At 41.1% G+C, this 19737-nt stretch overlaps 1 protein-coding gene across 1 annotated transcript in view; it reads left to right on the top strand.

The window, feature by feature from the left end:
• The window catches only part of edc4 (enhancer of mRNA decapping 4), a 37613-nt gene that overhangs the window by 2818 nt on the left and 15058 nt on the right, over nucleotides 1–19737 (top strand). The window contains exons 3-22 of the mRNA XM_053677996.1: nucleotides 1240–1351; nucleotides 1438–1537; nucleotides 6624–6811; nucleotides 7078–7224; nucleotides 7330–7434; nucleotides 10874–10983; nucleotides 11185–11268; nucleotides 11438–11533; nucleotides 11767–11866; nucleotides 12259–12439; nucleotides 14258–14324; nucleotides 14515–14609; nucleotides 14786–14976; nucleotides 15142–15218; nucleotides 16581–16713; nucleotides 17612–18075; nucleotides 18263–18364; nucleotides 18513–18656; nucleotides 18787–18820; nucleotides 19288–19468. Coding sequence (XP_053533971.1) covers nucleotides 1240–1351; nucleotides 1438–1537; nucleotides 6624–6811; nucleotides 7078–7224; nucleotides 7330–7434; nucleotides 10874–10983; nucleotides 11185–11268; nucleotides 11438–11533; nucleotides 11767–11866; nucleotides 12259–12439; nucleotides 14258–14324; nucleotides 14515–14609; nucleotides 14786–14976; nucleotides 15142–15218; nucleotides 16581–16713; nucleotides 17612–18075; nucleotides 18263–18364; nucleotides 18513–18656; nucleotides 18787–18820; nucleotides 19288–19468 — 2711 coding nt within the window. The remainder of the gene's footprint in view (nucleotides 1–1239; nucleotides 1352–1437; nucleotides 1538–6623; nucleotides 6812–7077; nucleotides 7225–7329; nucleotides 7435–10873; nucleotides 10984–11184; nucleotides 11269–11437; nucleotides 11534–11766; nucleotides 11867–12258; nucleotides 12440–14257; nucleotides 14325–14514; nucleotides 14610–14785; nucleotides 14977–15141; nucleotides 15219–16580; nucleotides 16714–17611; nucleotides 18076–18262; nucleotides 18365–18512; nucleotides 18657–18786; nucleotides 18821–19287; nucleotides 19469–19737) is intronic.

Raw genomic sequence — 19737 nt, 5'->3', positions numbered from 1 at the left:
ATCCCCGTAAGGCTGGTATACCGGCATTACTCTGCTATGGTTCCTTACTTACTTAATTATTATTTTTTGACCCGGAAGGTTGACGACGTCACAACGTCATTACGATGAAGCTGATCCAAGCGTGAATGTTGTTGAAACTTAAAATGCCGAAGCAAAAAGCTAATCGTGTTCCAGCTAAAGTTGCACCTACAGTGAACACGGGTACATCTAAAACAGTGCAAAAACAAAGAAGAAAACATACACAGTTACACAGGCGAGAGCGAAGATTCTAGATAGTGAGGCAGTGAAAGTTCAGGTGATGTTGAAACCGAAACTGATAGTGAGAAGGCTAGACACTTCGCCAAGAAAAATCCTTCTGTTGAAAAGAACAACCACCCCCACAAGGAAACAAAAACTGTTTTTCGTTGTCGGGAATGCGACCAATTTCCGTGCATTCGTGAAAACAGTACCTGCTGGTCTGATTATCACCAGAAAGTTGACTTTTGGCGTTAAAATGCACTTTTTGACCACGCTGATGCTCGTATTGTACTTCTAAATGAGTATAAGGATTTTAGCGAGCATTTTCCTAAATTTCTCTAGTTCAGAATTGTGCTCCAAGTGGAGTAAAAACATTGAACTGCTTCATTTTCAAAGTAATATTACACAAATACATTATTATAAGTTGTTTCAAGGCCTAAAAATGTTCAAATTAAAATGTTGATTTTGAGGCCAATTTTGGCCCGGGAACTCAGGATTGGCATGCTGTTTCTGTGGGGAATATAGGGTTGTGGGACATAATACTGTGGGAACTAAGGGCTAAGAGGGTTAAAGTAAGGCCTGATTTGTGACTTTTTTTTTTTCCTTCTTCCTCCTATTAGCATACTGATTTCGAAGTTATCAGACTTCAGCTTGGAACTTTTATTTGGGGAAATTTGTCTCAAATTTTTCAGTCTTCATCTTGAAGACAAAAGGCATCTTTGCCATTATGTTAGTTGCCTGGCTAAGCCGAGTGAGATGCTTATGTCTGCGGCACTGTGTCCAGCGATCAGCAAACCAATTAAATATGTGAATATTCAAGGGATTACTTTGAGAGTCTTATTTACAGTTACTTAATTTTGAACAAAATTGTGATTCTGCTGTGGAGCTGCGTGTTGCATGTTGTCCTAGGGAGTCAGTGGTGTGTGTGTGTGTGTGTGTGTGTGTGTGTGTGTGAGACCACCTGCATTGATGTCTGTTCATTTTGAATGTGTTGGTCTGTAGTTCCCTGACTGGTGACGATGACTCTACATGTATTCCCATAACTGCTAACAACGTGGTAATTGTCGCCAGTCGAGACTCTAGTATTGACAGTAAAGCTCGTGGGAGTAACAAGGTATGTTAGTCTTGTTGTTACATTAGATTATGCATTAGATTTTACATATATAGTAGAGTGTTTATACAGACGTGATTCTTTTACAGGTTAAAATCCAGCCAGTGGCAAAATATGACTGGGAGCACAAGTATTACTATGGCAACCTAATAGCAGTGTCTAATGCATACTTGGCATATGCCATTAGAGGTAAGTGTGTTTTGATTATTTTTGAGGTGATTATTTATTTGGTGCTTAAACTATAGATTGAAACGTACGTGACCTGAGTTTAGATTATTTTCAAATCAACCCTTTGTGGTTAAAGGCTGAGGCTGAAGTAAAGGCATATGTTTTATACAAGGATTTTCTTTCTACAGTAACAGTGATAACTTGTTCCACAGAGATGATGTCGAACGCAAAAGGTGATTTCACCCCAAGTGCACCCTCAAGAGAGAAATTATACTCCTTTTATTTTTGTTCATTGAAGTATGGATTGCAGGGAAGTAGACTGTTGTTGCCGTGGACGCTGGTGCCGTATTTGTTAAGCTAGTGACACTGCAGAACAATAATGATTGATGGGTTGGCAGGTTTTACACACTGCCTGTTAAAAGCGAGACACTTTGCCTTCAAATAATCCAAGTAACGTGATTTTCAGCCACCACAAACATACCGCAGCGCTGTGTGCAGTGGAACGGTCTGCACACTCTCATAAATCAACTGAGCTGCTCAGCAAGAAGTTGGATCAAAGGTTTGAGAGTCTACTCAGCTCTACAAACCCTTACAAACATACTCCTGATAGTATAGGCTTTATTTAGAAACTCACCAGGACCTATCCACACTACCCACATATTCTTCAGTAAGTCAACATGGCACAATGAACTGGTAAGCACGCAGTGCTACTAGATGAAACACAGTGTAAGAGAAAAGAGTCAGAATAAATCTCGCAAGTGCTTGTCCGAAATGGGGAAATAAGATGCCATGCAATCAGTATAAAATGTAAAGCTGTTTGAATCCTCAGTCTGCTTTAGGTAAAGAATCAGCTTGATAAAGCTTTGTCAGTTAATGACAAAGCCGTGCATTTACACAAAAACTACGTATGGAACTACAATAAAGTACTGTAATAAAGTACTTTGCCATGGTGGTAAAATGGCCTGCATCATGTATAACAGTATCATAAAATTACAACCTGTCTCACACACCTTGTTTTGCACTTTTGCTCGCACAATTGAAACTTTTCTAACCCTGTGTTACTTTATAGGTACTTTTTGTATCCAACTTTTCTTGGCATTAATACCACATACACCATTCAACAATAACATATGCATATATATCAATCACATGCATAGCATTGTGTGGGCAAAACCCAACCCCCATCCCCCCATTTTTCCTGCTTCCAAAACATCAACTTGGAGAACTGGCTGTTCACATGCTACCTGCAAGGTTTGTAAGGTCATGAAAAACCTGGAAAAGTCATGAGCATTTTTCAGGCCTGGAGAAGTTTTTGAAAAATAAATAAACCCAGACCGTTTTGGAAAAATCGTGGAAATTTGCTTCACAAAAATACCTGTATAATAGAATACATGTTTAATTGTTAATATTGGTTTAAAAAAAAAACGTAGAGTTCAGGCGATAACTTGTCACGTAATGTCACGTCCTCTGTGTGGGGTAACGTCTGGCACGGTTTCAGCTTGTACTTTTGAGTCAGGGCCGTAACCACCATAGACCCTGCCTATTTTACTACTTTAACTACTTTACCAACTTTAATTTAACTACGTATTCTTATCATTCTGGTAGATATTGTAAACAGACTGTTCGTGGTCACAATAATGAACGAGAATGACATCTACTAACATAACCTAATGGTATTTTATTTTTTACATTTGTAGAAATAATTATAACAAAACGGCAACTTTTAGTGGAGAGATGAATCCAAAGAATCTTTAAAAGAAAATGTAAACGTTATGAAATAATAAAAAAATACACTATTACCATCCACAAATGTAGTGACACACCCACTGTATGTCACTTATTGTAAAGTCAGTAAAACTGTTACTTTCACAATTAGGTCTACATTTGGCAGCAGCACTCTTATGTCCCTAAAACTGCAGCACTGCTTGCTGAACTGGCTTTTTAGTCTCAAAGCTTGTCATTTTTGTCTTCTAAATTTCATTTTAAAAAGATAAATTGGGATTTTAATGATCCTGTATCACAAGTTTTTCCACATCACTTAGGCTACAGGACTAAATTTACCACGTTAGTTAACAAGAGGCAAGTTACTATCTGAATGTAGTATAACTATATTCGTGATCCTGAAAAGTGGGTTCATAATTATTCTGTGCCGCGACACTGCATCTCCTGCTGAATGGAGCAGACGCTTTCAGTTGTAGCGTCTGTTGAGCGGTCTGGCAAGGGTGATCGGTGTATGGTCGAGCAGAACACTAGTAACACCAACTATCACTATTTGTGAACACATGATGCCTTTTTTGCAACTATCTTTCTCATATTAGCTCACCCTTTTTCACCCATGTTGATAAGGAAGCTGTCCCCTTTTCTGTCCCCTTCACTTTTAATTTTCTGCCCTCTCTGTCTGTTTGGCATCGTGCCTTTACTGTCTATATAACGTATATAATATAACAAGGTTGAGTTGCTAGTACTTACCAACACATTCCCTCGCAGTCAGTTTGAAAACTACTGGCGATAAGCATATAAAATGCTGCTAATATTATGAAAGATAGCAGAAGAGTTAGTGGTCTCAGCATTAGGCATGAGTGGTATGGACTTAAAAAACTAGTTCACAATATTTTCTGGTATTTATTGCGATAACGATATCAGTGATGATATAAATATGGTACCATTCACCAATGTTTCTGGCTACAAGATATAGCTGTGATCTTGAGAGCCTCAGAAACACAAACATTGATCTAAAAGTAAAACTGATTTTCTGTAACCAAACCAGTTCCAGGTTGTAGACGTAGCTCCTCGTTTAGCAATAAACTCCTCCTCAGCTTCACGACTGCCTTCCGCCATACTTGTTTTCACTCTGCACGTAAGCTGCGACTGGGTCGCACACCGTCACACACAGAAATATGTCGTCAACTCGGCTTTATCGTTATTATCGCAGGAAGACTAATTCTTATCGTGTGGAGAATTTCTACCGATATATCTCAAAGGATAAGATATCGGCCATCCCTACTCCGCATACCTTCACTATTGCGTCATGACATTGAGACTATCTGACTGCAGACTCGAGTCGGAATAATAAATAGGAAAATTCTTTACTTTCTTGTGACTAATTTGCTACAGTTTTGTGCACACGGTCGTGTTGATTTGAATTCAAATGCTTTTTACGTAATATAATTGTTCTATTAATTCATGTTGCGAGGGGCAGTTTTAAATAACTTGGAAAAAGGGCAGTGGTTCGAGCCCCTCTCTTTCTGCACTCTTTATCTGCTTCAGAGAAAAATATGTGCTATTTATTATGTATTTTGATGTGCTGAATTCAAATATGACCGTTAAAACAACAGATTGGCTGCTGTTTCCAAGATAAGATTTTACATTTTACGTCTATGTGTATAGTACGTCACCTGTCCTGTTTATGTAACACTTTAAAAATCAGCAAAAGGGTGTTATAAATCAACTTTCTTATGAAACAAAAAGCAAAAAACCTATTATGTATATAGTTTAGTCTTGTTCAGTGTCTACGTGGTGCTTCTTGGCTTGTCTCTTGTGTTCTCTTGTGTTAAATGGAGCATCTCTCATCACTGTCCAGCAGTAGTCTGCAAGTATTGATGGGCTGATGGCGTTTCTCCGTTGTTGCAGTGTCCTGGTGAAATCACTCACCGTGCTCGTTGCACACTGCTCCGCTGTTCGGTGGAAAAAATCTAGATGAGCGTGCAGAAAATTTATCTTTAGTGACATGTTGCAACCGAGCCTTTTGCATGCTTTCAGGAGGTTTTCCACTAACAACCTGTCGTTGTCTGCCTGGCGTTGTTGATTGTGAGATAATGTATTGCCACTTACTCGAAGGCTTTCCATCCCGTCTTGTCCTTGCCACCCAGTGCGTGGTCAAATGCATCATCTCAAAATTGTTCACGAATCCGAGGACCAACAAAAACACGTTCCTTTATATTACCTTCACTTAACCTTGGGAATTTTCCATGAAGGCAGTTGTTTGGTACTTTGTGCTTGTGTTTTGTGCATTGCCTTGACAAAGTTCTTCATCAGACCCAGCTTGATGTGTAAGGGTGGGAACAAAATCTTCATTGATTCAACAAGTGGTGGATACTGAACACTTTTTCCAATGACTGTCGGAGTGGCCAATCTTTCTTGATGTAAAATAAAGGTGATGGGCTTTCTAAGTCATAGTGGTTTACCGCACTTTTGCGATGCAAGAGTCACTTCACCACAAACATAGCAGAAGTTATCTGCACTGTTCAAACAAGTACAAGGCATCTCTGCTCACTTTGGCTAAACAGGAATGTGTCCTTTGGCAAAATCAAACACTGACCAATAAGAGAGCGACTGCGTATGATTTTTAGAGCTGATCGTAGGCAATTTGTTCATCAGAGTGACGTAAGCTTTATGATTACATCATCCATGACCTTTGAGAATAACATGATGCAATTCATATCATGTATGATGCAATAGCAGCTACAGATTGCATCATTCATTGTTTTGCCTAAAAAGCAACTACTGTCCAAACCCAGTCATATATTTATTCATAGATCTGGTCACAGATGTATTTTAGTCATTTCTGGTTTAAATTGAGATCCCTTGCCTTTTATACCTCGCGTATCCTCCGCCATTCCCAAGTCAAGGGTCATATATAATGATCCAGTTGCATATCTTGAAAACTAGAGCCATGCAACAATTTTAAGCATCATTTTCATTCTCAGTGACCCAGAATTAGTAAAGTTTGACTACATTTATTTCAGATATTCACTTCAGCTGGCAGTGGATTTAATGTTCTGGCAGATCAGTGTATTTGTTATATACATTGTTTAGTTAGTGAGACAGAATTTTTGAATGTTTTACATTTTTCAAACCATTTTGTACTATCCCAGACAATATGAATTAATATCAATAATATTGATTATTATTATTATTATTGTTATTATTAATAAAAAAAGAATGAAGTGTTTTATAAAATATCTATGGTTTTGTGGAAAATTATAACTTTCCAACTTGAATCAAATGTAATTGATCAACCGAGTCATATTTAGTATCTGACACTGGCTTGTGTTATTTTGCATCCAGCGAGGTGATTTTGACTTGAGCTTCACTTGTCTGTTCCTAGGTGCCAATAATCACTATATGATCCGCGTCCTGCAGTTGGCCTCGACGGAGCGCACGCTGCTGAAGGGTTTCACCGGGGCCGTCACAGACCTGGCCTTCGCCCATCTTGACTCCAACCTGCTGGGCTGCGTGGATGAAGCCGGCAACATGTTCATCTGGCAGCTCACCAGCCAAAATAGCAAAATACAATATCTTTCTCTAACCGCAGAAGTTATTTTTGACCATCTGCAGCATAGATTAGATAAACTGGATGCAGTATATGAAACCCTTTGACTTTGCCTTTAATGCCTTTCATAGAAGATATAGAGGTCAAGCCTACAGCTGTCAACCCACAGATTATAGCCAGTGTACAGCAGTAATAACACAGTATCAGAAGAGTGTGTGTGTGTGTGTGTGTGTGTGTTTCTAGAACAGTCCCGTTACTGTCCTGTTGCCCCTTAACTGTGTGTCTTAGAGATGAAGTGATTGTTCACATCCAGCGACCCGAAGACACACCGCTGAACTCCAACCGCAGACTCATCTGGTGCCCCTTCATTCCTGAGGACAATGAGGAGAACCCAGAGGATGGCTGTCAGACACTGGCATTGCTGCATGAAGATAGGGTAGGCATCACACCCATTTATTAACTTTAATCTAAATTTCTTGCTTTCTGTTTTTGCACTGCCTGTTGATTCGCTGTCTCTTCCTCTCTTCCGTGGTGCTCATAGGCTGAGGTTTGGGACCTTGACATCCTGCGCTCTAACAACACCACATGGCCTGTGGATGCTACAGAGATTAAAGAGGGCTATATCGCTATTAAAGGACACACAGCGGTAAGCCGTAATCCGTCCATTAGTGATCAGCTACCTGATGCTGGAATTACAGAATTCACGATATACACTAAGGACTCTGAGTCACATGTGGCTCAAGCTCACTGCTATGTAGATCTGTCACAATTATTACATAATTTTGCATAATTGCAATTATTTGAGCTGATCAGGGTTATTTGAGGTTAGTTCTTGTGTTTTCATATAAGTATGCACAACCAGTCAAAATTTTGGACACAAACTATACATTGAATATATATTTTCACTTTCTTAGACATTATATACATGTGTATGTATATACACTATCTCACAAAAGTGAGTACACCCCTCACATTTTTGTAAATATTTGATTTTATCTTTTAACATGACAACACTAAAGAAATGACACTTTGCTACAATGTAAAGTAGTGAGTGTACAGCTTGTGTAACAGTGTAAATTTGTTGTCCCCTCAAAATAACTCAACACATAGCCATTAATGTCTAAACCGCTGGCAACAAAAGTGAGTACACCCCTAAGTGAAAATGTCCAAATTGGGCCCAAAGTGTCAATATTTTGTGGCCACCATTATTTTCCAGCACTGCCTTAACTCTCTTGGGCATGGAGTTCACCAGAGCTTCACAGGTTGCCACTGGAATCCTCTTCCACTCGTTGACGACATCACGGAGCTGGTGGATGTTAGAGAACTTGTGCTTCCGTTTGAGGATGCCCCACAGATGCTCAATAGGGTTTAGGTCTGGAGACATGCTTGGCCAGTCCATCACCTTCACCCTCAGCTTCTTCAGCAAGGCAGTGGTCGTCTTGGAGGTGTGTTTGGGGTCGTTATCATGCTAGAATACTGCCCTGCGGCCCGGTCGCCGAAGGGAAGGGATCATGCTCTGCTTCAGTATGTCACAGTACATGTTGGCATTCATGGTTCCCTCAATGAACTGTAGCTCCCCAGTGCCGGCAGCACTCATGCAGCCCCAGACCATGACACTCACACCACCATGCTTGACTGTAGGCAAGACACACTTGTCTTTGTACTCCTCACCTGGTTGCAGCCACACACGCTTGACTCCGTCTGAATCAAATAAGTTTATCTTGGTCTCATCAGACCACAGGACATGGTTCCAGTAATCCATGTCCTTAGTCTGCTTGTCTTCAGCAAACTGTTTGCGGGCTTTCTTGTGCATCATCTTTAGAAGAGGCTTCCTTCTGGAACGACAGCCATGCAGACCAATTTGATGCAGTGTGCGGCGTATGGTCTGAGTACTGACAGGCTGACCCACCCCCCCATTCAACCTCTGCAGCACTGCTGGCAGCACTCGTACGTCTATTTCCCAAACACAACCTCTGGATATGACGTTGAGCACGTGCACCCAACTTCTTTGGTCGGTCATGGCGAGGCCTGTTCTGAGTGGAACCTGTCCTGTTAAACCGCTGTATGGTCTTGGCCACCGTGCTGCAGCTCAGTGTCAGGGTCTTGCCAATCTTCTTATAGCCTAGGCCGTCTTTATGTGGAGTAACAATTCTTTTTTTCAGATCCTCAGAGAGTTCTTTGCCATGAGGTGCCATGTTGAACTTCCAGTGACCAGTATGAGGGAGTGTGAGAACGATGACACCAAATTTAACACACCTGCTCCCCATTCACACCTGAGACCTTGTAACACTAACAAGTCACATGACACCAAGGAAGGAAAATGGCTAATTGGGCCCAATTTGGACATTTTCACTTAGGGGTGTACTCACTTTTGTTGCCAGAGGTTTAGACATTAATGGCTGTGTGTTGAGTTATTTAGAGGGGACAGCAAATTTACACTGCTACACAAGCTGTACACTCACTACTTTACATTGTAGCAAAGTGTCATTTCTTCAGTGTTGTCACATGAAAAGATATAATCAAATATTTAAAAAATGTGAGGGGTGTACTCACTTTTGTGAGATACTGTGTATATACACACATACAGTGCTGTGAAAACGTTTTTGCCTCATCCTGATTTCTTCTGTGTAAAACAAAGGCAACTTGAGGAAACCCACACTGCAGATTTTTTTTTTTTAATTATTAATATTATTTGTTTGTTTATTTATTTATTTTTTATTGAAGCAGAAAGTGATCCCGTACCTATCACCCATGTGAAAAACTAATTACTCCCTTAAACATTAAATCTGGTTGTGCCACCTTTATCAGCAATAACTGCAACCAAACCTTTCTGATAACTGGATGTCAGTCTTTCATTTACTTCTAGGACTGGGACTTACTCCTGTGCTTTAGATCATTGTCTTGCTGCATAATCCAGTTTGTGTTTCAACTTACGAACTGAAGACCGGACATTATCCTTTAGAATTTTCTGGTAGAGAGCAGAATTCATGTTTCCCTCGATTATTACAAGTTGCCCAGGCCCCGAAGCAGCAAAGCATCCCCACACCATCACACTTCCGCCAGCATGCCTGATCGTAGGCATGATGTTCTTTTTGTGGAATTTGCTGTTTGGTTTACTCCCGATGTAATGGGACTCCTGTCTTCCAAACAGTTGCAGTTCAATTCATCAGTCCACAGCACATTCTCCCAAAAGGTTTGAGGGTCATCAAGGTGTGTTTTGTCAAAATTCAGACAAATCACCTGGGTCAGCAGTGGTTTTCACCTTGCCACTCTTCCATGGATGCCATTTTTGTCCAGCGTCTTTCTGATAGTGGAGTCATGATCAGTGACCTTTATTGATGCAGGAGAGGCCTGTAGGTCCTTTGATGTTGTCCTTGACTCTTTTGTGACTTCTTGGATGAGTAGTTACTGTGTTCTTGGAGTAATTTTGGAAGGTGGTTCACTACTGTGCAGAGTTTTTCCATTTGGATATAATGGCTCTCACTGTGGTTCTTTGGAGTCCCAGAGCCTTTGAAATAGCTTTGTAACCCTTCCCAGACTGATGTATTTCAATCACCTTCTTCCTCATCATTTCTGGAATTTCTTTCAACTTAAGCATAGTGTGTTACTCTAAGACCTTTTAACCAACTTCAAGCTGTTGAAAACGTTCTATTTAAGTGCTGATTTGATTGAACAGGGTTTGCATTAATCAGGCTTGGTTGTGTCTCGTCCAGCTGAACCCCGTTATTAATTGATTAATATATGAAAATGATTAATAGTAAGAAATTTTGCATATCAAATGAGACATGCCATTAATCAAACAATAATAACTTCCTTTCTTGAAAGTAACAAGCAATTAGTGTAGGAATTGGTGTTTTTAGAGTTTTTTTTTTTTTTTTTTTGTATCTGTCTCATAGCATTATGTTTACCAAAATAATAGTACAATTAATACAATATTAAGAAAAATATTTTGGGCATATTCCTGTTTAAATTGTATAGTTAATCACTTCTGGGGCATTGGCGCCTACAGCTGACCTCGGCTTAAATGTGTATTGCGTAATTCGGTAGGTATGGATGAATCTCGTTATTGCTCTGCTTTTGTACAGCGTATCAGCGAGGGAGCGCTGTCTCCAGACGGCACCGTTCTCGCCACAGCCAGTCATGATGGCTATGTCAAATTCTGGCAGATCTACATTGAAGGACTGGACCAACCGAGGTATGCTCTTGGTATACCTCTTATTTCTCCAACTCTTTTGGAACTTTTGTGAAATGGCTTAATGTATTTTCTTTACTTGTAGTTTTCTCATGTTGCTTGTGTAAGTATAGTTTTTGTACAGTGGATTTTTCCCGCAATTCTATAAGATCAGTCTGTACTTCTCCGTGTCTTGTGATTTCAAAAAACTGTTCTGACCTACAGATGCCTTCATGAGTGGCAGCCACATAACGGAAGGCCTCTCTCCTGCCTCCTCTTCTGTGACAACCATAAGAAGCAGGACCCAGAGTGAGTGACCATACAGTCTTCACAAGCAGGACCTGCAAATCCTGAATAAAATCTAATCCCAAGAATTATTTTCCTGCTGGAATGTTTAAGCAGGGATTATAGTTGTGATTAATGGTCAGAAAAAGTGTGTATTTGCACTTGCTAACTTGTTCTCTTTTGTGGCCTGTAGAGTGCCGTTCTGGCGATTCTTAATCACCGGAGCAGATCAGAACCAGGAACTGAAGATGTGGTGCACGGTGTCATGGACATGTCTACAGACTATTAAGTGTGTTCTTTTCCTTTCACCCAAGTGTTTGATATAATACAAACAAAATGCATCTATATAGCAACTGGATCAAGATAAATGTTTCCTGGTCCTATTGCTATGCAAATCCTTTTCAAAATTTTTGTACCAGTTAATTCCTTAAAATGCGAGACTTATGCACAAGCATCATGGGAATTCATCTCGATTATCATGAATATTCTCACCTAGCTCTATTATTTTGTTGTGTCTTACAGTTTTAGTCCTGACCCGGTAAACTCGAGTGTCCTGCCCAGTCTGAAAGCTAGTCTGGACCTGTCTGCTGAGTGTCTCATCCTTACAGATGTGCAGAGGAAGGTCTGAATGTCCTTTTCCATTATTCACACACTTCTGCAAATACACCCCCTTTAACATGGCAGCTGTCAAACAGCCTGAAATACCTGTCCAGAAAGAACAGCCTGAATAAAGCAAAAATGAAATATTAATGTAAAAGGTGGAAATGATCTGTAGGTACTATATGCATTTGTGAAATGCTGACAAAAGCCCTTTTAATAATTGCCATATGTTTGGATTTGTTGGTTTTAATTCTAGGAATGTAAGTGAATGAGTATTTGACTAGCTCAGTACTAGTTTGAGTAGCAGCCCGTTCTTTTGATTAGATTGTCTGTTCTTTTTAAATTTTATATTCGGTTTAGGCTAGAATAAGGTATGGCCGATCCCAACTCACCCTGGCTGTGTGTGTTGTGCAGGTTCTGTATGTGATGGAGCTCCTCCAAGATCAGGAGAAGGGCCATGCCAGCTTTATGGCTGTCTCTGAGTTCTTGCTCACACACCCAGTTCTGAGCTTTGGGGTCCAGGATGTCAGTCGTGCTCGCTTGCGCCACACTGAAGTCCTCCCTCCAGACGAGGAGAGTGAAAGCATGACTACAGGTTAGCTCCCCTCTTTGCGTGTTCTTTCTTTAAAGTAATGTTTGTGCGGCTATTAACCAGATCAAAGGAACGTGCATGTATTGTTTACTAGATTCAGGGTTCGTATAAAATGCTTGAAGTGCTTGAATTTGGCTTTTTGACCTTTATGTACTGGAAAACCTGGAAAATAGCCATATTTTATCTAGTGCTGCTTAAAGAGTGCTTGAATTATTAAAAAATCAATAAATACAAAATCGCTAAAAACTTTAGTGTTCATTTTGGATTGAACGCGAATACGATCCTTTCATACGACACCCCACTGCAGTCCCTCCCCCTCCTCCCGCTATTCACTCACTCATTGTGTCTGAGACAGCGCCAGTCCACTTCTCAGACCCCTTTTTAAAAAATTTTTTAAAAAAAAGAAAGAAAGAAAGCACCTATTGACAAATCTAGCGACTTTTTTGGCAAACCTTGGCAAGTTTCCATTGAAGAGAGTGGCCTGTATGCCCCTCGAGCGCCAAGTCTTGTTTCACACTGCAGGTACACCTCTGTCTCTCTCGATGTCTGTCTCATTCTCGTTGTCTTTGTCTCGCACTCTCTCTCGCACTGTCTCTCTCTCTCTCTCTCATGCTGGCTCTCTTGCTGTCGCTGTCTCCCTCTCGCACGCTCTGTCTCGCTGTCCCTCTCGCACGCTCTGTCTCGCTGTCCCTCTCGCGCGCTCTGTCTCGCCGTCTCGCTCTCTCGATGCCTCATCGTGGTTATTAAATCAGGATTTTAACAGTGCAGAGCAGCAGCTTGGATGTGACTGCTGGTTAACATGTAGTGTCTTAATGCGCCGTGTTTCTGTCACATTTCATACTCGTTCCGTCTGACAATAGAAACATAAAAATCAGTAAACGAGAAGAGCTTTATTGGGAATTAAAATTCAGTATGTGAGCACAGAGAGTAATTGAGAAGCAACCATAAACAGCTCACACTAGTCAGAATGCAAATACTACGTGATGATGTAATGAATAGACTAATTAGCACATGACATCATTTAGCGACTTTCCCCTGAAAGTTGTTGACAACAGTGCTCCTGTCACTCACCTGGAGTATACTGACGTTATGGTGAAGAAACATCAATGCCTGGGGAAATGAACATTTAGCACCATATAAAAATGACTTGTTTTATTATTATTATTATTATTATTACTATTATTAATTCTTTTTGTATTCAAAAAAGAAAAAATAAAGAATATGTTTGAAGGACATATCTTGTGGCATAGTGGCTTAGGTTGCCTCATGTTTGCCTCACACCTCTAGAGTTGGCGGTTTGATTCCCACCTCTGTGTGTGGAGCTTGCCCGCGCTTCGGTGTGTCGTCCAGGTACTCCAATTTCCTCCCACAGTCTAAAGACATGCGTTGTAGGCTGATTGGCATCTCCAAATTGTCTGTCGTATGTGAATGTGTGTGTGCTTGTGCCCTGCATTCTGTCGGCACCCTGTCCACAGTGTCCCCTGCCTCGTGCCCTGAGTCTCCAGGCTCCCTGCAACCCTGTGTAGGATAAGAAAATGGATAGATGGATGGACACCTCTTGTATAGTCCTTGAAAACAAAAATAATAGTCCTTGAATGTCCTGGAATTTCATCATGAAGAATCTGTACGAACCCTGTAGAGTAAAAGCTTTTTGGGTGAAGGATTCTGTGTAGCAGTCAACTTCTTCTCAGGCTTAGCATAGTCTCTATAAAGAAAATAAACCCATAATATTTGATGCCACAGATTTTTTTTTACGTGTGTGTGTGTGTACAATGTATATGTACATGTACTATATTGCTAATAATATTTTGTTGCTCGCAGAGGGAAGCCAGGGACCTTTGGAGTCAAAATCAGGAATCCAGATCAAGCTTTACTGTGTGCATACAAAGTGAGCTGATTAGATTGACTATATTTCTACAAAAATGCATGCAAATGATAAAATTTGGCTCTGGGCCCTTGCATTCTGAGCAATATTTATTAGTCTGTTCAGCCCAGGGCTTCAGCATGTATTCATGGATACTAATTGCCTACCGTGTTATGAAAAGTTCACTGCGTCCTGGCTGGTTTCCATCCCACAGGTCCCTTCAAGATGTGCAGATCTGGTTCCAGCCCAACCAGGGTGCTGCTGCCTCCCTGTTTATGCCTACATGCTCTGGCTCCCAGGATGGCTTTGGTATGACTGCAGATTAATGCACACTCTTTATTTCTTTTTCTCCAGGATCTAACCACTAATCTCTCTCCTCCGAGCTCCGTTTCATGATTTTCTGCCCTGCATGTGTGTTTGTGTAAATTGTGGGTAGCTACTGTATGCCTGGGTCGTTTGCTCTGATTTTCGTGTTTGTGTTCCAGGCTTTGCCGACCCTTTGACTGATTTGTGCATGGAGGTGTTGAGCTCAGATAAGGAATCTGGTGCAAGCGGTTCGCAGACCGACTTGTGTAAAATCCCCTCTCTCCCAGCTCCAGCTGACTTCCTGAGTCCCTCTGGCTCGACCATGCCCAAACTCATGACCCCAGATGCCTTCATGACACCAAGCGCATCTGTGAGCATCTCATTCACTAGCTTTTATTGAGTTTTATGTGTTCTTACTGCTGAGATGTTCATTAAAACTGATTTTAAAAATCGTCATTTTAGATTACATTTAATAACATTGTTGTGGATTGGACTAATCATTTCATTTGCCTGTGCTGTATGTGTTCCTCTTCAGGTACCAGCCTCCCCTGGCAGCAGCGCTAGCAGTTTGACTATAGTAACGGCCATGAGCAGCTCTGACAGTGGTCCAAGGTTAGTCCTCAGGGTGATAGTCACCAAGGTTGCATCTACAAGGCAATCTGTAATGAGATGTTTTATCCAGTTCTAATTCACTTTACACTGCATGCATACAGGTTTGTTTGTTTTTTTGCACAAGGGAGAAAAGGACCATGAATATCGATTGAGATGCTGCTCAGCTTGGAAAGTTGCATATCAATTGTAAGGTTGTGTACCGTCCTTGAGAGCACAACCAATCTGAGTTGGCTATTTAAAAACCATTTTTGAATTTTGTATTCAATATTGTATTTATTTCAAACATTGTTCTGTAATTCACAAATATAATTCAGGCAGCTAAAATCTTCCATTTAGAAAATGAAATCAGTGTGATGTATGTAAATGCTTAAGAAAACATTTGCTATCTGATGTATAGCCCATATATGTATTAGCAAGCTTTCTAACTAAATTTTAATAATTTGGTTTACTCCAATAATATCAGGTTGTTAGGTAACTACCTTACTACTACTTGGCTATCTTGATGTCTTGCTAACCATTTTAACAGTAAGTTAGTCTGTGTATATATTACAACTAGTGAACTGCACCACGGAGAGTTAAATGCCTGAGGAAAGTCCCCGTGAAGTGCCTTGAAACACGCAGCATTATTCGATGTCTTGCCGTAATTTCTACCGAATCAGGAAGTCAGGACGGGACATACCGATTGGCTCCTCCTCCTTTATAAATAGCCGATCGCACAACGTCGGCAAGGGGATTTTTCTAACGTTTTGGGAGGGACACTTTGGATTCTAGAGAGCACTTGACTGGACAGAAAATCTGATGAGAAGCTGAAGTGCAGAATGATGTCATCGAAATAGTTGTTCCATCTTGATGGTATACTGATTTTGCCAGTTTTGAATTTTGGATATAGATATCTTCTAAACGCAAATTTTTTCACTGTTTGAGCACAGTAGCTTATAGATAACCTTAATGCTAACATATTCATTCTAAAAGCCACCAAACTTCAAATTTAATTTCATGGGGACTTTAAAGGCAGGATGTTTTTTGTGTTCATTCACCATTTTTCAGAGTCCTTTTATTCACTATATACATTTACATGCATTAGGAATTATTTGTTTGGTCAGAACACGATACATTTTTAGTACAGTTTAGAACATGGACATCACAGACAGAACAATACAATTACCATCATGATATTCAAATATTGCTTCTTAAGCAGAAAGCGGTTTCATAAATCTGGCTGTGCTGGGTCGCTACATGTTCTTACAGGCTGAGGAGCCTCAGAGCTGATATTTGTGTCATATTTCTCCTTTCAGCCTCTTATTCTCTTTTACGTATGTTAGCAGTGAGTTCATATTTAGCTCTGTGCCTATGTTGTTGTAGGGCTGCAGAGGACCTCACCCAAAGCCCCAAGCTGTGTACAGATGCAACCAGCACCAGCTTGAACCTCAGTGCCAGCACTAGCAGCCCAAGAGCCAACTCGATCCTCATTTCAGGCCTGGGCGAGAACATCCAGGTACTTAATCCACCAATAACCAGCATCCTAAACACTACATGGAGTTGATGGATCAGTGTAACAACTGTACAGTAGTTTACAGATGCGTTTGGTCTACATCAACTTCATTGTGTTTATATTTTCTTTAACATGGGAGGACAAATGAGAACTTCGTCTCTAGCCCACCAGGCAAGTGAAAGCTCCAGTGTGTGTGCGCCAAGGCTTATGTTTTGGTCAACCCTAGACCTAACTGACTAGGCAAAAGCGATAGCTAACGTAATGTAATAGAATAGGTGAGGTAGTTAGATATTTAAATGCATTAATATAGACTATGTGCAACAAATGAGTATGAAATTCTAGGGAGGGGAAGGCTGTGTAGCGGTAAACCTTATCATCTCCTGACAAAGTGTATGTAGCATGTCATATATGAGGTCTCAGAAAAAAGTCACTTGTTTGTTTGTAAATGTTCTGGTTTTGAGCTGTGTTCTCAAACCCACGCTTTCGTGTGGTAGATTAAAAAAAAACAACTGAAATATTATTTTTGTCTGGTTAGGGTTAACTAAAGCTAATAGACTAGACACAAAATCTACTTGTCACAGACAGCAAGGCTCATAATTTCTCCACTCCTGTTAAAGATTTAGGTTTATTTAAAGTGCATGCGGAAACGTGATTTCACAGTTGACTAGAAATGATGTAGGAGAACTCGTAAATCTATCAATGACTATTGCAATCTAAATGGGGCAACACACTTCCAACCCCGTTCCCCATTTGACACCCTCCATCCTTGCCCCTTGTTCAGGGCTTCTCACATCCTTTAGTCCGCTCTTTCTTTTTCCTGCGTGAGGCCTCTCGGCTGTGTGAGGCGGCCTCCTACGCTCAAACTGCACTTCCCCTTCCCCACCCGCTCTTTCATCTGCAGGTGCTGTCTACTCCGAACCCCTCCATGTCTCTGGACCTCCAGGCCATGGAACCTGTGCTGCTGCCCCAGGCGTCCCCCACTAGAGCTCGCTCCCCTGACGTAATCTCTTCAGCCTCCACAGCCATGTCACAAGACATCATCCCTGAGATCGCCTCCGAGACGTTGTCGAGGGGGTTGGCCGAGGCACGCGACCCCCTCCAGGGCCTTCAGGACAGCATGGCGTCAGCAGCCTCAGCACTGCATCTGCTCTCACCGCTGGAGCTGAGTGGAGGAGCATCTGGAGATGGCGAGCAGCGGCTCAGCAGCACACCCTCGTTGCTGGAGACGGCACTGTCACAGGAAAATGCTGTTAATGTCGTTGTATCATCTTGCTCTGAAAGTGGTGCCAGCCGCAGTTGGCCTGCAGCACCCGATATCACACGAGAAACAAGGAACAGCCTGCGAGATAACGGTCTGGGAGAATGGTGAGGGGGCTCCGAAATACTGATCCCAATCTGCTTTATTGTTTCTGTTGTACAAGCTGATCCCTAAAATTGCATTGGGGTTTGTTTTTAGACTTAATCTTTTTGTGATGAGGTTGGCCTATGAAATGCCAACAACCGTGTAAATATTTTATTGATCACAATGATTTATGATGTGAATGTGCTCTAGCTCTAGAGAGGACTTGAAGGACATGCACATGTCATCCCCCTTCCACAGACGCACCTACCACCTAACACAGAATGACAGCCAGGATGCCAGTGCAGAGCAGAGGTATGCATCACGGCACATATTTTATACAGCTTTTTTTTTTTTTTTTTTTTTTTTTTTACTTGTTCATCAGCAAATGGAAAATACATTTTCAGCTATTCTAGAATCTGTTGAATTCTTAAAAACATCCTCCATTTGCAATGATTGACAGTGATCATGATGATGAGGTGGCTAGTCTGGCATCATCTTCAGGAAACTGTGGCTCTCGAGCTTCTCACAGGCTGCCAGTGAAGGACTGGAAGACCTCACCTCGCGGCTCGCCCAAACTCAAGCGCAAGAGCAAGAAAGATGAAGGGTGAGCCATATGCACTACCATGTCTCCTTTATGATTAAAGCAGCACTGTGTCAAGTTGTAGTAAAATTACATTGAGTTGGAAAGTCTAGCTTCTTCTGGGTATGTTAACTTCATCTTGTTTCTTTGCTAGTGATTCCTCACAGACCAGGCATTTGGAAAATCAGGTAGGGTAACTGTTCCTATGTTCTACATAATATACAGGTGCATCTGAAAAAATGTGAATATTGTGGAGAAGTCCATGAGCTGTAAGCTGTAATCATCAAGTTTAAAACAACAAAAAATATTTCACTTTGTGTAATGAGTCTAGAATATATGAAAGTTCCACATTTTGAATTAAATTACGGGGGGGAATGAACTTTTCCACAATATTAAAATTTTTTGAGATGCACCTGTAGACTTGAGGACTAGCAGTAGCTTTGCATAGCATACTATAAATAATATCTATGCGCTATATCTGACTGTGCTCATGCAGTTTTGGAACAGTGCACATTGAAAACTTGATTAACCAATACAAGTCTGCCCATTTAAAGATTTTCTGCAGCAATTTTTCATGTCCTTCTAATGGCTAAAATGACGTCCTGCTTAACTCTCAGTTGTGAACTGCTGTCATGTTTCTCTGTTCTTACTGTAGATGAGCATGGAGGTACAAGAGGAGCTGCTGTTGCTGCTTAGGAGCCAACAGAGGGAGCTGGATGAGCTACGGCAGAGCCAGCAAGAGCTGTTGCAGAGGCTCACGGGCCACATGGATGCTGTCCAGAGCTCCATAATGGCCCACGTAGAGCACGTCCTACTCACGCAACAGGAACAGGGACGTATCCTTCCACTAGAGGGAGCATGTCAGTGGGGTGTATTGTTAAACAACTTGGTGATAAAGACAAATCCGAACGTATGCATGTGAACCTGATTGATAGAACTTTGATGCAATGCCTTCTATAAGTATTCCCCCCACCCTTTAACTTTTTGTTGTCGTTTTGTATTATTACACCCGTTAATCTGGATTATATGTTATGTATCTACTCACAGTAGGCCATAATTTTGAATTGAGGTGAAGAACAGTTATGTAAATAATTTGCATTTATTG

Source organism: Ictalurus punctatus, chromosome 4, assembly GCF_001660625.3.
Source record: "Ictalurus punctatus breed USDA103 chromosome 4, Coco_2.0, whole genome shotgun sequence".
In the NCBI taxonomy this organism is placed as follows: domain Eukaryota; kingdom Metazoa; phylum Chordata; class Actinopteri; order Siluriformes; family Ictaluridae; genus Ictalurus; species Ictalurus punctatus.
Note: the sequence above shows the minus strand (reverse complement) of the source record. Positions and strands in the feature narration are given on the sequence as shown.